Source organism: Cryptomeria japonica, chromosome 11 (assembly GCF_030272615.1).
Source record: "Cryptomeria japonica chromosome 11, Sugi_1.0, whole genome shotgun sequence".
NCBI lineage: Eukaryota > Viridiplantae > Streptophyta > Pinopsida > Cupressales > Cupressaceae > Cryptomeria > Cryptomeria japonica.
In genome coordinates, this window is record NC_081415.1 from 389868747 (window position 1) to 389881227 (window position 12481).

At 36.1% G+C, this 12481-nt stretch overlaps 1 protein-coding gene across 1 annotated transcript; it reads left to right on the forward strand.

Annotated features, from left to right (window-relative positions):
- Window positions 1-379: 379 nt before the first annotated feature.
- On the forward strand, window positions 380-1989 carry LOC131071609 (wall-associated receptor kinase-like 20). Its single transcript, XM_058007519.2, has 3 exons — window positions 380-1453; window positions 1552-1611; window positions 1714-1989. Exons 1-3 carry the CDS (start codon window positions 664-666, stop codon window positions 1764-1766), a joined length of 903 nt encoding a protein of 300 aa, XP_057863502.1. The 5' UTR covers window positions 380-663; the 3' UTR covers window positions 1767-1989.
- The last annotated feature ends 10492 nt before the right edge of the window (window positions 1990-12481 follow it).

The following is a 12481-nucleotide window of genomic DNA, read 5'->3' on the forward strand; positions in this document are numbered from 1 at the left end:
GTTGATCCCTGGACCTACTTGAAAAATATCTTAAAAACAATCTAAAGCCTTAACGCAATCTTACCAACCATTCAAACTAAAGATAATTTTTAATGATAGTGAATCCAAATGTACGATCTAAATTAAATGTTGTGTAATTGAATGCATTTATGTATTTTGTCTACATTTAATTAAAGAGCATTTTATTTTTCTTTACAGAGGTACCTAAGGCGGGGTCTTTGGACGAGACACTGGAGGGAAAAATTAATGTGGGGAATGGGGACAAATGTTAGACCACTTTTTAGAGGTTTCATTTGTTTAACGTATTTTGTTTAGGAAAGCTCAAGACACAAGTCCCCGCTATTTTCAAGACGCCTCGATAAACAAAAGCACGGCCCACGTCGTAAAGGCTAAATAACCACGGTTGGATTGCCCCTGCTCATATCGCGGTTACCCATCGAAAGCTCTGTGATAAAAAAGACTCGGCAAAGGGAAGCTTCCAACACGGATCGAATAGAATAATGCAGGCTTTTTACTTGGGCGGCTGGAAGACAACTCATTTCTCTTGACTATGATTCTTCCTTTCGGCCAAGGTCTGTGAGATCGAGATAATAGGGAAATCCTAAGACACACTCACTCACTGCATCCAATTCATCACAGAGGTACCTAACGATTTGCATCCTCATGGCGGAAATGTTGAAATCCGTTGCAGTAACGCTGGTCCTCTGTAGCCTTGTGCCCTGCGCGTGGGGACTGGCGTGCTGGGACACCTGCGGTAACCTGCAAGTAAAGTATCCCTTCGGCACGGGCCCCGGCTGCGGAGATCCGAGATTCCAAAGCTCGGTAAGCTGTGTAAACCAGAAGCTTATGTTTACTTCTCACTCTGGCTCATACCTCATAGTTTCCATTGATTATACAAATACTGTAATCTATGTGGCCGATCCGCGAATGTCGACCTGCATGGAAATGCAGCAGAGCGGCAGCTTCGGTCTGGACTGGACGGCCCCCTTTAAGCTCAAAAACGATGTATTTGTGCTGCTCAATTGTAGCGCCTCTTCCTCGCTCTATAACCCTCAAAGCTTCCTCTGCGACACCGGCAGCGCTCATATTTGCACCAGCCTTTACACTTGCCCTGGTGTGCAGGGCCTGGGAATCCCTCAGTTCTCCCCTATTACTTCCTGCTGTGTTTACACGCCTGTAAATCTCGGATCTGCCAATGAGGTTAACCTTGCCAAGCTAGGGTGCGAATCTTATACCAGTATTTACAATTTCGGAGACGATACCACGGATCCCCTGCGCTGGAGATATGGCATCAAGCTCCAGTATAATTATAACCTCGATAATAATAATTTCCCCTCTGCCTGTGCTGATTGCGAGAAGAGCAATGGCATTTGCGGATTCACCAGTCCTTATAATTCTTTTGTTTGCGTCTGCAAGAATGGGGTTAATACGACCACCGATTGTTACGGTCAAGGTATTTTTTCTCTTTTTTCCTTTTAAATTTCCATTTGCCGTTTTCATTTTTGCCCCCTCTTTTGCTCAAAGTGCTTTATTTAATTTCTGCAACTGCAGTTAGCTACTTTAGCAGAGGCACCAGTAATGGATCTGCAGCGACTGCGCTTTGGCTTACAGGTCAGTGATTGTGCCGTTACAGTATTATTTCTTTACTGTTCTTCTGTTATTTGATTCTTCTAGTACCTTCCTAATTTACATTTTTCGTTCTTCTGATTCAAGGATTCGTGCTCGCAATCCCAAGCATTTGGCGTTTTGTGCTGCAATTTCTTTAGGACCGGATGAAATCACAGTTCCTGCACGTGATTTACTGTGTAGCCTTGTTTGTTTATTGGAATTTGGAAACCAGTTGAAATCAAAGTTGTTAAATATAAATCTGCAGCAGTATGTGATCCAAAGTGGAGAGCGACTGCTCAATCTACTCTCACTGTAGCTTTCATGCAAATTCTTTTTGTCAAATATTTAATTGAAATCCGAAAAAGGGATCATTTGTTAAAATCTGGTATTCATCGTTGTACTAGTATGATCTGACCCAGTGTTTTGCAGTCGATGTAAATCACCATCAGATCAACAGTTTCATGCCTTTTTCTAAATCTGATTGATAAGTAGAGGTATTTTTCACAGTCCGTTAAATTATGAATATCATAGTTTTACATGCACTGGAAATTTATCAGTTAATGAGTTAAAGGGTTGTTGAGGGTTTCCTAAATGGGAGAAGAGCCAAGTGGATTTATTCATGGAAGAAATTGATTTGAGGAGGGACGTTTCATCTTTATATACATCACTAAATTGTAATGAATGTTAAATTATCTACTCATGAAAGATGAATTCATGTAATTATTACTCATAAACTTGAATCAGATCAATAGTTCTATGGCTTTTTCAAACTCAAAATCTGATTGATAAGTAGAAGGATTTTGACAACCTGTCAAATCATTACAACTTATTATGATTCTATAGTGTAGTTTTTGTTTTTTTGGGGATCAACATGATAATTTTGCATCCCACTTATTTATCAATCTCACTTATTTATCAATTGATGACTTAATGGTTTTTTGTCAAGGTTTTGAAAATGCGAAAACAATTTAAGTGAACTTAATCTTGGTGAAAATTCCATGGTCAAGTGAATAGGAATAGTATTAGGATGGATAATAAATAATAATAAGTGAACTATTTGTTCTCCTGAAAGATATGAGTTCGTATGAACAACTATTCATAAACTCAAAACAATATATTTGACTATAAAATATACAATTAATATCATAAATATTATATTAAGTTGATCAATCTTTGATTGCCATGGACACACAGATCAATAGTTCTATGTATTCTTTAGTGCAAACGTTTATATCGTTTAGAGACTTTTTTAATCTGAATTGATTGATTGCCATCGTAGGTGACGGATAATTTTAAATGTTACCGAATGGGCCCTGATTAAATTTCTAAATTTCTTTAATTATGAAAAACATTCAAGGCCGTTTTAACGGAGATAGCAATTTTAAGGGCCCTCATAATACTCTTTTAGTAATCGTTTGATATTTAATATTCAAATAAATCTCAATAAAATGAAATAAAAACTTTAAAGAAATTTAGGGATCCATGTGTAATAATGTCATTCGAAAAAAATTCAATGAAGATATGGTTCCCACCTTTTTCTTTTAGTGCAACTTGTATACCTTAGACTTTTCTCTTTTACTTTTTGTATTGGTTTAAACTTAATATAATTTTGTGTTATTACTTATTTATAACAATTTTATGTTTTATTACAAGTAATCAGTTATTTATTTAAATATTATTAATTTATAATTATTATATAAATTTATTTTGCATTGATTGTATTTCTTAAATAATATTTTTGGAACATTGTTTTTAAGGAGGTTATATTTTTAATTATATATATATATATATATATATATATATATATATATATATATATATATATAAGAATTTTGAGTATTGTGTTTATTTTCAATTTTTTTTTTCTATATGTTGATATTTTATATGTGAGGTCCTAACAAGTGATATCAAGCTTTTTTCAAGGTTGTTGTATGTTCAAAATATGGTCCACAAACGATTGACACGTATACACACATACACATACGCATCCACAAACACATACACATACGCATACACATACGAGCATGAGTTAATAAAGACATGCATGGTTGGTTGATGCAAACTATCTCTTAACAACTACTACTGAGTGGTCTATGTAGGAGTCAAATAAGGACTTGATTCTTACTCTTTTGAACTACTATTTCCTAGACTTTGCAGTTTGTGTAGGAGTTGATTCTCCTATTTGGAACCGTTGTTTTTTAGACTTTGTAATCTTTGTAGGAGATAAATTAGGTGTCTAATTTCTATTAAGCAAGAAATTTAGGGGTTGATCTTTCTGTTAAGGAGGTAATCTTAAAGTTGGTTGTGAATAAAAAAAGAGGGCAATTATTGTAGGATTTACTTTTGGAGATGTAATTTTCAATTGACAAAATAATGAATTCAAAATGGATTTTTCCAGGAGTAAGAAGCCCCATTTGTTTTTTGTTCTCTATTTTATTGCATTAATTGCCTTTGTATTTCAAAGGATGTGATTATTAATATTGCAGGGTCTGAGAATTATCTGCATTAGTCTAGTATCAGAGCAAATCTTTCTTGTGATAGAGTCACTATTCTCTATATTAGTATTTGTCTCTAGTTTCTCCTTCGCCTGTGAGGAGGAGATTCCCAAAGGTGGAAGTTGACAAGGGGATGTTTGGTCTATATTTTAAGTGTAAAGTCCCCTCTCAAGTATATTAAACAAAACGTGAAAGTAAGAAAGCTATTAAAGAAGGCAAAAACTGTAGTAGAAGAAAAGGTTTCAATTGAAGAAGAATTATTGTAGACTAATAGTTTTCAATAAAGAATTTGAAGTACTTGTTGAAGAATGTGTACTGAAAGATGGAATCGATAAGGAGAGCAAGTTTTGGTTTTGTGTGGGAAGTACAAAGTTGTTGTTTATTGGAATCGTGGATTGGGAAAATATGGTAAAGTTTGTCATGCTAAGGACTAGTTGCATTTGTATATTGATGATTGGTTTATGCATGAAAATATGGGGCATTAACTTGCAGGTGTGTTTTTTCAATTTATATTCATTTCTTTAAAGAGACGAAGAATGGAAAAAGAATGCATATGGTTAATAGATCATTTATTTAGAACTGAATAAGAGAAGAGGGTTGCAACTTTATTTTTGGGGTTGAAAAAAATAAAATATGGAACTATGATATTGCTATCAAGCTTCAACTGTGTAGTTTTTGAGTCAAACTCATTGGCCCATGTTTCATGAGTAGTGGATCACAAGAACCCATCTCTCATGGGAATGAATGGTCCACTTAGCACTCATTGCATCTAGGTGATGCTCATAGGGGTGAAGCATTGGGACTTCCCGAGAGGTCACCCATCCCAGTACTATTCCAACTCAAACACGCTTAACCATGGAGTTCCCTCCAAGGTTAAACCCACTTAGCTTGCAACCCCATTTTCAAAACCTTCAACAAGTGTTGTGCCTTATGAACCATTCATTATGGAACCCCTTTAACTCATCAATTGATAAGTAGGAGGTATTTTCCATAGCAAGTCAAACTATGATATTGTTATCAGGGTTCAATTGTGTAGTTTTTGAGTCAAACTCATTGACCCATGTTTCATGAGTAGTGGTTCACAAGAACCCATCTCTCATGAGAATGAATGGTCCACTTAGCACTCATTGCATCTAGGTGATGCTCATAGGGGTGAAGCATCGAGACTTCCCGAGAGGTCACCCATCCTAGTACTACTCCAACTCAAGTGTGCTTAACCATGGAGTTCCCTCCAAGGTTAAACCCACTTAACTTGCAATCCCATTTGAAAAACCTTGAGCAAGTGTTGTGCCTTATGAACCATTTATTATGGAGCCCCTTTAGCTCATCAATTGATAAGTAGGAGTTATTTTCCACAACAAGTCAAACTATGATATTGCTATCAGAGTTCAACTGTGTACTTTTTGAGTCAAACTCATTGATCCATGTTTCATGAGTAGTGGTTCACAAGAACCCATCTCTCATGAGAATGAATGGTCCACTAAGCACTTGTTACATCTAGGTGATTCTCATAGGGGTGAAGCATTGGGACTTCTCGGGAGGTCACCCATCCCAATACTACTCCAACTCAAGCGCACTTAACCTTGGAGTTCCCTCCAAGGTTAAACCCACTTAGCTTGCAACCCAATTTACAAAACCTTCAGCAAGTGTTGTGCCTTATGAACCATTCATTATGGATCCCCTTTAACTCATCAATTGATAAGTAGGAGGCATTTTCCACAACAAGTCAAACTATGATATTGCTATCAGGGTTCAACTGTGTAGTTTTTGAGTCAAACTCATTGACCCATATTTCATGAGTAGTGGTTCACAAGAATCCATCTCTCATGAGAATGAATGGTCCACTTAGCACTCATTACATCTAGTTGATGCTCACAGGGGTGAAGCATTGGGACTTCCTGGGAGGTCACCCATCCCAATACTACTCCAACTCAAGTGTGCTTAACCATGGAGTTTTCTCCAAGGTTAGATCCACTTAGCTTGCAACCCCATTTGAAAAATATTCAACAAGTGTTGTGCCTTATGAACCATTAATTATGGAACCCCTTTAACTCATTAATTGATAAGTAGGAGGTATTTTCCACAACAAGTCAAACTATGATATTGCTATCAAGGTTCAACTGTCTATTTTCTAGGTGATTCTCATAGGGGTGAAGCATTGGGACTTCTCGGGAGGTCACCCATTCCAGTACTACTCCAACTCAAGCACGCTTAACCATGCAATTCCCTCCAAGGTTAAACCCACTTAGCTTGCATTCCCATTTGAAAAACATTCAACAAGTGTTGTTCCTTATGAACCATTCAGTATGGAGCCCCTTTAGCTCATCAATTGATCAGGGATAACTTTAAGAAATCCCCCTCAGGCAACTGTATAAAATCCTGGTGAATCGGACATTATTTTCGGGGGGAAATTTTCATATCGATGGCAAAAAAAAGTTTTAAAATGTGGAAAAAATTATTTTGTAAATTGGCGATTTTTTTTCTAGGGTACGAAAATTCCATAAATTTCTGGCAAATAATACCTTGTTCTATGGGGAAAATATTTATTGTGGGAAGCGAATAATTTTTGTTAAAAGGAACAAATATATAATTGTATGAGCGAAAAATTTTACTCCGAAGGAAAAATTATTTAAATGTATTGGCGATTTTTATCCACCGCTTGAAAATTATTTAAATGTATTGGTGATTTTTTCCACCGCTTGAAAATTGTTTAATTTGTTTTGGCAAATATTTTGTTATTTATGGTACAATATATAATTTATTGGCGATTTCATGAATTTATTGCCATTAATAGACAAGGCACATCACATCACATCAGTACATCACATCACATCATACATTGAGTCCGAACTCTGCACGATGTATCAATAAGCGCGGGCTCTTTGACACCTGAAGGGTGACACATACCTAAAATCTATCAATGATTTTAAACCATTCGATGATTGTAGATCAATGCCTGAAGTTTTATTTCAGCCCAATTTTCTGAAGAGAACATAGCTCACCAGAAAGTGCCTGGAATGGAATTGGATTCAATAGACACGTATCAAATGTCACGAATCACGATCGATAATTTAGTTCATTTAATATATATATTTTCACCAATTGCAATCCACTTTGTCCCCACAACTTCCAATGTGATACTTGCCAATTTGGTATTGGTTCATAGTTGTTTCCATTTTCGCACAATAGTGCATTTATGGGAAAGATTTGCAGAGATACGAAATATTTATAAAAATTTATAGCAGTTAATATGGTTAAAGAAGTAATTATTACAATCAAGAGCTTCAACAATTTATATACGATCTTTGCTTCTTTCATCTTCAATCAGCCTTTTCCATTTGGTAGATAAATCGTCGGAGCTTCAGCTCACGATATTTTAGGTTTATAGGCTCAGGTTGTTTAATTTGTTAATCTGTTTTCTCAAGATGGACACTCTCATCTACTTGAGAAGCATTTTTGCAGAGGACCAAAGGGCCTTTCTAGGCTTCGTTAGAGACCCAACCCTCCAGTCAGTCTACAATGAGGTTGGGTCGTTCACCAATGAGGTTGTGCGGATGGTGCTGGGCAGAGAGTTTCTGCGAAACGAAAATAGGTACTGTGTTAACACGGACATTACATCCCACTTCTTAGCATCTCTTCTAGACCTGGGAGGAGAGAAGGTGGATATGCTGATGCTGTTGAGGAAGGTTTTTAAGGAAGACTTCCTTGGAGACGACATTACTCTTGTCGTCCTTGCAGAAGTAGGGGTGGGGATCCCTTGGGTGAGTGAATTATCCAAGCTTCTCCTCCCTGACCAAACAGTGTCAGTGGCCAGGCAACCGTTTCTCCTAAACCTGAATGCGGAGCAGTTGACGCGTCACAGGAAATGAGTGCGAATTGGCAAGGACTTCCTTCGAAAATGGTTCCTCCTGGACCACTTTCCAAACTACATGTGGCTTGAAGAATTCTCTCATCTTATGATGTCTGAAGAATTCTACATGGAAGGAGGGCCAGATTCTTAGGGCAAAATTGTAAACAATTCCACTACCTATGCCCTAGCCTCGCCCCCCTGTAGTTTTTTTTTCCTATGTCCTCGAACTCTAACAGGCTCAGTGCCAATGGCTCACTCATTTTGGCTTTTAAGTTTTTGGGGGACTCAAGTCTCAGACAAAAAAATTGTAAATTTCAAAAGCATAAATATTAATGATAAATTTTCAAATTCCAATTTGTTTCAGTTTGCCTCTTATAGTCTTATGGATATAAAAAAGATTTCTATAATTCTATTTCATTTTTATTAATTAATTTATTTCAAATGCTTTTTGTATATGAGCTACGTTATTTCAATTATTTGTTAAACAATGGAAATAGATTTAATACTGTGATCTTTTTTATGTAATGCTATAAAAAAAAATTCAGTTTGTTCCATTAATTATTTGTACATTGATTATGGTTGATTATAATTTTATAAATATATAGTCATTCAAAATACAAAATTTCAAAAGTTTCAAGATACAAAAGTTTACCGATAAAGGTTTTTTCATTCTATTAATTCAAAAGTTTCAAGATACAAAATTTGCAGTCATTCATGCATAAACGCAGATAGAGAGAAAACCATACTGCCCATAGCTTATATCAAGTAGACAAAAAAACCAGTTCATTGCCGATAGGCGCTCACTCAATCTCACTATCCCCCTGGGTCACCTCCTCCCAGTCCCTTCTCTCCTTGGAGGTCGATGCTTTCCCTTTTGTCGCTTCAACTTTCATTTTTGGAATTCAATTTAGGCACTCGAAGTCGAGGTCACCCTCCAAGCTTGCTAGTAGTTGTATGGCCCTTCCTTCTTCAACCCTATATCTCAATTCCCTACCAACTTCCATCCTTGCCACCACATGCAAATCCTTCAGGACTTCATCCACCCTAGTTAATTTCACAAAGAGTTTCATCGCTTCCCACCCCACTTGAGCACGCTCACGGCACTGGTATTTGATTTCATCCTTTGGGCCACTAATAAAAGGAAGCAATTCCTTCTGGTCGTCCCCTTCCTTAATTTGAATGCCAACTCTCAGCACCACCCACTCCAAGATTGAATCCAAGTTAATCAAAAAATCCCCATCAATCAATTTGACTAATGTGAGTTTTACCTTTTCCACCTCTGGTTCGAATTCACAGGCCCACGCCAGAATCAGAGAGTAAACCTCCATGTTAGTTCGATACTGGTGACTGATATGTGCCACCTCCTCCGCAAGCATCAGTCGAGCTGCCGCCCACAACTTCTCCTCCTTAAACTTGAACGGTCCTTGCATTCGTTTATCAGATACTTTGCCCAAAAAGGGCACCAACTTCTTGTCTGTTCGAAGTGTGAAATTGGCCTCCATGGTCACCTGCAATTTCAAACACTTCCTGCAAAAAATGTCTTACAGAAGCTACGAACTACAAATTTGTTCTACTTCAAAGCAAAAACTGGCACACAAATCAAAAGGTAATAAATTATGCCTCCGTCTTATAGGCCGGGTAATGAATGTGTATGATAAGGCATTAATGCCATGAGATCAAGAAAAAGATTTCCTGCCATCCTCCCCTTCCTTCGTTCATGCAACAATTAATTGCCACCTTGCCATTTGCACTTTCCAAATTTGCTCACCTTAACAAGTTGAGGACTGTACATTTTTTAAAATTAATACACTAAATTTATGTTGAACTTTAATATATATTTTAAAACTATTTTTTAAAATTCTATATCGTAAACATATTTTCAAAGAATTTTGTTAAACTTTAAATTAATATTTTAGATTTAATATTGAATGTTTTCTTTTTTATATTAAACTTTTACCTTTCAAATTGTATATCAAAATTTATATTTTTATTTAGTTATTTGTTTTATTCTAGAAACTAAGTTTCATGTTTTATACTATTTTTGAATTTCAAATTTTTACAAATAATATTAACATTATATTTAATAGTTATGTCAAACTATTGCACATCTTTAAAATTTAAATGTCTCTTATTATGGGACCGACGACATCTAACAACACTCAAGTTCTCAACAGGTATCACCGTCTGTCGGATGAGCAAAGATCAACGGCTTAGGGTGGATTTCGGCCTAAATGTGGAAAGTGATCACATTGGTGAGAACTTCGCCCTGAATTGAACATTTTAAATTTAATTAAATATAATTAAGTCTATAGTCTATAGACTATAAATCTCTTTTTCGGGCGGAAGTTTAAAATGATTAAATAGACTTAAAAAACAAACCCGAAAAGTGACACGAGTATGGTGACGTGCCAGAAAAATGGCAGAAGTCGTGGGACCCACTATATTTGTAAACAGGTACCATTGTCTGTTGGATGAGAAAAGATCAACGACTTAGGGTGGATTTCGGCCCGAATGTGGAAAGTGACCACATTGGTGAGAACTTCGCCCGAAATTGAACATTTTAAATTTAATTAAATATAATTAAGTCTATAGACTATAAATCTCTTTTTCGGGCGGAATTTTAAAATGATTAAATAGACTTAAAAAATAGACCCGAAAAGTGACACGAGTATGGTGACATGCCATAAAAATGGCAGAAGTTGTGGGACCCACTACATCTATAAACAGGTACCATCATCCATCGGATAAGCAAAGATCAACGACTTAGGGTGGATTTCAGCCCGAATGTGGAAAGTGACCACATTGGTGAGAACTTCACCCAGAATTGACCATTTTAAATTTAATTAAATATAATTAAGTCTATAGTCTATAGACTATAAATCCCTTTTTCAGGTGAAAGTTTAAAATGATTAAATAGACTTAAAAAATAGACCCGAAAAGTGACACGAGTATGATGACGTGCCAGAAAAATGGTAGAAAGCATGGAACACACTACATCTGTAAACAAGTACCATCATCTGTTGGATGAACAAAGATCAACGACTTAAGGTGGATTTCGGCCCGAATGTGGAAAGTGACTACATTGGTGAGAACTTTGCCCGGAATTGAACATTTTAAATTTAATTAAATATAATTAAGTCTATAGTCTATAGACTATAAATCTCTTTTTCGGGAGGAAGTTTAAAATGATTAAATAGACTTAAAAAACAGACCCGAAAAGTGACACGAGTATGGCGACGTGCCAAAAAAATGGCAGAAGTTGTGAGACCCACTACATCTGTAAACAGGTACCATCGTCTGTTGGATGAGCAAAGATTAATGACTTAGGGTGGATTTCGGCCCGAATGTGAAAAGTGACCACATTTGTGAGAACTTCACCTGGAATTGAACGTATTATATTTAATGTCATCAAAATTTATACTGAAGTTACGAAGTAGTGAATGTTTTGTCCTTTGGCATCGAATAGTTATTAATAATAATTAATAAAATTACAACATGAATCTTAATGTCCTCAGAATTTATACTGAAGTAATGAATGTTTTGTCCTTCGGTATCGAATAGTTATTAATAGTAATTAATAAAATTACAACATGATTCTAGATACTTTGCCCTTTAGGTATTACTTTTCTACATTTCAAAGTTTTCAAAATAAGAGACTCGTAAATCATAATCGTATTTCATTTCATGGACAAACCTGTAAATCGAGGGAGATTCAGAAGTAGCTACTAGATTGAGCAATGCAAGTTGCAATAGGGACTGTCTGCGCCAATCTTGTGAAATAGAAATTCCGGGTAAAATCTAGAACACCTACATCCCACCTTTTTTGCTTTTGGTAATCTCATGGTCCAATTTGAGGGTTAGCATTTTCAGGTTTTTATCTAGCATTATTTTGAATTATTAACAATAATAATGATGGGGAAAACGGGAAGCAATAGTTCAACAAGAAGCCAAGTGAAAAATAAAATGTACCTAACCGAACTGGTAAAAACACCAGGTTTCACTGATGAATACCATGATATTTATGACCCTTCTATCCATGGTGAAAAGTGTATCATAGATATTAGATATGCATTGTCTAGTAAGGCGGCAGATCCATGTAGGGCAAAATTTATTGTTTTCAACCCAATGTTACAACAAAGAGCATATAAAATCGCATCGTGGGATGTTGGATTGGGAAGCATGGTGTTACCTGAAGTATTCCCTTGCCCTGATTTTGTCATGGTCTGCGCTGAAAATTATGATGAAGATTAAAAAAGAATTGTCAATAAAAATACAAAAGAGGAAATTCTATCCATAAATGAGGAAGAATTCGCTCATTTGTTGAACCTAGAATTTGAAGCCCAAAACTCAAACGTCCAAATTGACCTTGAAAAGCTAGCAGTGAATTATGAGAGTCTCAATCCAAGTCGCAGAGATTCATTTATCAAAGGTCCAATAAAGAGTGGTACTGGTATTGTGTTGGATCAGAATCATAAGCCTCCTTACGATTCTAAGATTTTTGTTCCATGGGTTGGGGATACTATTTCCT